Source organism: Oratosquilla oratoria, chromosome 4 (assembly GCF_046742065.1).
Source record: "Oratosquilla oratoria isolate Oo_2021 chromosome 4, ASM4674206v1, whole genome shotgun sequence".
In the NCBI taxonomy this organism is placed as follows: Eukaryota; Metazoa; Arthropoda; class Malacostraca; order Stomatopoda; family Squillidae; genus Oratosquilla; species Oratosquilla oratoria.
In genome coordinates, this window is record NC_134780.1 from 75,829,869 (window position 1) to 75,834,868 (window position 5,000).

A 5,000-nucleotide genomic window follows, 5' to 3' on the forward strand; every position below is an offset into this window, starting at 1 on the left:
GTCCACCCCAACACATACACATACTGACTGGGTTCAGATTATATCAATTAATCCTCTTGACCTAATGGCATATTCTGTGATTTCTTTTTTTAAGCCAATGCAATATATTTGTAATTTGTCGAGAGATGGTTTCGTTATACAGAGTAATTTCTATTGCCTCATCTTTGTCTCCTCCTCCTCCTCCTTCTGCTTATCCTTCTCGTGCTCCTCCTCTTCATCTTCCTCTTACTCTTCGTGATCCTCCTCCTCCTCCTCCTCCTGCTCCCTCTTCCCCTCCTCTTCCTCCTTCAGCACCACCACCATCACCATTACCATCACCACCACAACCAGCACCACAAAAAATACCGTGATCACCATAACCACCAACTTCTGCTCCCTCTTCTCCTCCTCCTCTTCCTCCTCCATCATCACCACCACCATCACCAACACCACCGCCACCATCACCACCACCGCCACCACCGCCCACTTCATCTTCTCCTTATCTTTCTTCTGCTTCATTTAATGATAATAAACACCAAGGCTGAAACAATGTACAACAGAATGAACCGCCTACGTATCACCAGTTCGTAAAGAACGTGGAGGAAAAGAAGGCAGCTCGGCGATCAATGAAGCCTCGACTACACGAGGGGCAGTTGATGACGCCGAGGGTCAGAGGATGCTTGAGTTGTCCTGAGCCATTGGGAAGGTCAAATCACAGCCCAGGAAAGGACTTGAACTCCACTGAAGCCGTGAGAGTTAGTGATCACAATGTCGAACAAGAGAAAATGTGCGTTTGTGGCCGGGGTGCGTTGGTAAATATCGTATTGAGCGACGAGCTGTTCTGTGAGAGGGGTGCACTGGAGATGAACTGGCAGTAACGCTGAGGAAGTGATGAAGAGAAGTTTCTGTATGTTTAAAGCGAGGACTGAAAGAGGGATTCATGCAATAAAAATGAAAGGAATCGGAGTGATCTTCTTCCATGTCTTGCCAGTTTGTTGATAGGGAACATACGCCGGGGATGGTGGTGTTGTTTCGTTCACACCTCAATGACATTCCCCACGGTTTCCTCAAACAATCCCCCATGCAGTCACCCTTCCCATTCCAAATAGTTTTTCGCAGGACCGATCTTCTTGTTCCTTCCATAAGTCCTGTGAGAGAGAGAACTTTGTCTCTTCCATTGAGGGTTGTCTCTTGTGGAGACAACGCTGAATAGGATCAACATCAGGGACACTTGCCCTGCGCCCGATATGAAGAAGTTGAGGTCCACGAACTAAGGTGGGCACAGACCTTGACTGAGTCTTATGTAACAGTCGCTTGTCCGATGCAAAGTCATATCTGCGGTACTCCATAATTCTTCGACGGCATTTGGTAACAAAGACATCGAGACGACTCTTCAGGTCAGCAGACAACGTCCATGTCTCACAGTCATAAAACAAGACAGAGAACACAAGCGACACGAAGATTCGGATCTTAATCTTCCCGAATAAATATCGACGTCATGCGCTTTCATTGAGCGAGTCCATAACACCTTGGGACATGCCAGTCCTTCGATGGACTTCCTTAAACATGACCTACACTGTCTAAACAAAAATGTAGTAACACATTTGTAAATAATACACAAGAAACCCACAGTCGGACAAAATAAACTTCGAATGAAAGAAGATTCTACATTTTGGCTACCAACTGTAGCCTTCTTCAGGAAAGTACATAAGACAGAGGACAATTGGGACATAAGCTACAGATACAAAGAAAAGAAAGGGAACGTGGACTGGTGGCATTACTGGTGGCCACCCCATCTTACCCCGCGTCTGAGTAATGTCACCAGTCCATGTTTCCTCTCTTTTCTTTGTATCTGTAGGTTATATGCCCCAACTTTTCTTTGTATATGTAGGTTATATGTCCCAACTGTCCTCTGTCTTGTGTACTTTCCTGAAGAGGACTACGGTTGGTAGCCAAAATATACAATCTTCTCCGACTGTGGATTTCTTGTATGACCTACACTATCAATGAATGTGCAACTTTCCAAGACCAAGAGACCTGGAATCCTCGTTGTGCATTGACTCGAGGGCCGAAAACGACTCCGCAAGAAGTACATCATCATCATCATCATCGTCAAAGTCAGCGTTAGTGATCTTAGTACTAACAATGCGTAGCCAGCCGATGCAGTTGTTTAAATGTGTCGGGGCAAAAACCCACCCGCTGTTTCGTGAATGAATGAAAGAAGACGACCTCCACACTTGCAAGCACTCTGTCCCAGAGCTTAGGTCAGATGTCAGGTCACTTTGCTTTGTGGGTAACAGCTAAATGCGTAAGAAATGAATTGCAAATTGATAAATGAATAAACGAATAAATAGATTGATAAAAAATTAGTAAGTAAATAGATGAATAAATAAATAGGTGAGTAGATAAATGGAAAGATCGATAAGTAGATGAATAAATAAATAAACAAATAGATAAACAAACATATAAATAGATAAATGAATAAATAGATAGATAAATAAACAAATAAATAATAGATAAAGGTATAAATAAATATGTAAATAAGTGAATATATTGATAAACGAATGTATAAAAAAGTACATGAATAAACAAATAATAAACAAACACAGATAAATGAATAAATGAATAAATAGATGAATATATAAACGAATGAACAGACAAATAAACAAGCAGAGGAATAATTAAATAAACAAAGTAATAAGAAAATAATAATGTTTGTGGTGTCATGCCTGTCTTTGCTGCAATTCTCCTCATTTTCTCCTCTTCCTCCTTCTCCTCCTCCTCCACTTCCTCCTTCTCTTCCTCCTCCTCCTGCTTCTCCTCGTTATCTTCCTTCTCTTCTTCTTTGCCCTTCTCTTCCTCCTCCTCTTCCTCCACTTCCTCATCTTTCTCTTCCTTCTCTTCTTCTTTGTCCTTCTCTTCCTCCCCCTCCTCCTCCACTTCCTCATCTTTCTCTTCCTTCTCTTCTTTTTCCTCCCTCTCTTCCTCCACCTCCTCTTACTCCTCCTCCTCTTCCTTCTACTCCTCCTCTTCCTCCTCCTCCTCGTCCTCCTCCTCGCCATCGTCCTTATCTTCCTCATCTTTTTCCTCCTCCTCATTCTCCTCCTCCCTCCTCCTCTTCCTCTTCCTCTTCCTCCTCCTCCTCCTCCTCGCCATCGTCCTTATCTTCCTCATTATTATCTTTTCCCTCTCATCGTTGTCCTCCTCCCCTTCTCCTCCCCTCCTCCTCTCCCTCCTCCTCCTCTCCCTCCTCCTCCTCGACTCCTCCTCCTCGACTCCTCCTCCCCTCCTCCCCGATTCCTCCTCCTCCCCTCCTCCTCCTCCTCTTCCTCTTCCTCCTCCTCTTCCTTCTTCTCCTCCTCCTCCCCCCCCTCCTCCTCCTCCCCCTCCTCCTCCCCTCCTCCTCCTCCTCCTCCTCCTCCCCCCCTCCTCCTCCTCTTCCTCTCCTCCTCCTCTTCCTTCTTCTCCTCCTCTTCCCCTCCTCCTCCTCCCCTTCTCCTCCTCCACTCCTCCTCCTCCTCCTTCTCTTCCTCTTCCTCTTCCTTCTTCTCCTCCTCCTCGCCATCGTCCTTATCATCCTCATTATTATATTTTCCTCCTCCTCATTGTCTTCCTCCTCCTCCCCTCCTACTCTCCCTCCTCCTCCTCCCCTCCTACTCTCCCTCCTCCTCCTCCTCTTCCTCCTCTTCTTCCCCTTCCTCCTCCTCCTCTTCCTCCTCCTCCTCTTCCTCCTCCTCTTCCTCCTCCTCCTCCTCGCCATCGTCCTTATATTCCCCATTATCATCTTTTCCTCCTCATCGTTGTCCTCCTCCTCCTCCTCTTCCTCCTCCCCCTCCTCGCCATCGTCCTTATCTTCCTCATTATCATCTTTTCCTCCTCATCGTTGTCCTCCTCCTCCTCCTCGTCCTCCTCTTCCTCCCCTTCTCCTCTCCTCCTCCTCTCCCTCCTCTTCTCCCTCCTCCTCTCCCTCCTCCTCCTCTTCCTCCTCCTCCTCCTCCTCGCCATCGTCCTTATCTTCCTCATTGTCATCTTTCCTCCTCATCGTTGTCAACCTCCTCCCCTCCTCCCCGTCCCCTCCTCCTCCTCCTCCCCTCCTCCTCCCCTCCTCCTCCCCTCTTCCTCCTCCTCCTCCTCCTGCCGTTGACGGGGCGAAACGTCCAATTACAGTAGATCCACCGTTGTCTGGTTTGTATCCATTGTTGTGCACAATTATCTTCACCTCTGGTTACTGCAGTGGCTGCTGCCTTCCAGGGCGCTCTTCCAGGGACCTCTTCCAGGGAGCTCCAGCAAGCGCAGCGTTTTACGTCTTATGTACATGGAACAAATGAGCCTATTATTGCTTCATAAATCCTGTTGTATCGTAATTCTACGATGTGAACATGTAAACAGCTTCTCATACAAAGTTCGAAGGACATAGGAGGTTGTTGTTTAAAATTATGGTTTTTAACTACATTACATGGTTTACTTGTAACAATGGATCTATTATGTTGGATCTACAACATGATATTATATATTGTATTGTTCTTTAAATTATGTTGACCACTGTGGAACTTACAAATAGAGGGAAAGTCTTGTTTGCGTAGAAAATATAAACAATTCTTTGTTTTGGAAACGATCGATTGAGCTGCCATGTCTCTATTCACGAAATCCTTCTCCATTGTTACCCCGCAGAGCCTCGTGCCGTAATTGTCTCCGGGCGTGAGGTCTACCTCAACCAAGGGTCGACACTCCACCTCCGGTGTAACGTCTTCGATGCTCCTCGACCTCTCGACTTCCTTCTCTGGTACCACGGCCAGAAGGTAATGTTCCTCTGTTCTTCTTCTACCCCGCCCTTCTCCTTTCTCTCTCTCTTTTTTTTTTTTTTTTCTTCCTATCTTTTTTTTACTTACCATTTCTCATTTTCACTTTAGCTGTTTTCTGTCTTATTTTTACTTTCACTCACTCTCTCTCTCTCTCTCTCTCTCTCTCTCTCTCTCTCTCTCTCTCTCTCTCTCTCTCTCTCTCTCTCTCTCTCTCTCTCT

The 5,000-nt window shown here is 46.1% G+C and overlaps 1 protein-coding gene across 1 annotated transcript in view; it reads left to right on the forward strand.

The window, feature by feature from the left end:
* The window catches only part of LOC143024353 (uncharacterized), a 303,367-nt gene that overhangs the window by 244,596 nt on the left and 53,771 nt on the right, over window positions 1-5,000 (forward strand). Inside the window, exon 6 of the mRNA XM_076183147.1 lies at window positions 4,651-4,778. Within this exon, the coding sequence (XP_076039262.1) occupies window positions 4,651-4,778 (128 nt within the window). The remainder of the gene's footprint in view (window positions 1-4,650; window positions 4,779-5,000) is intronic.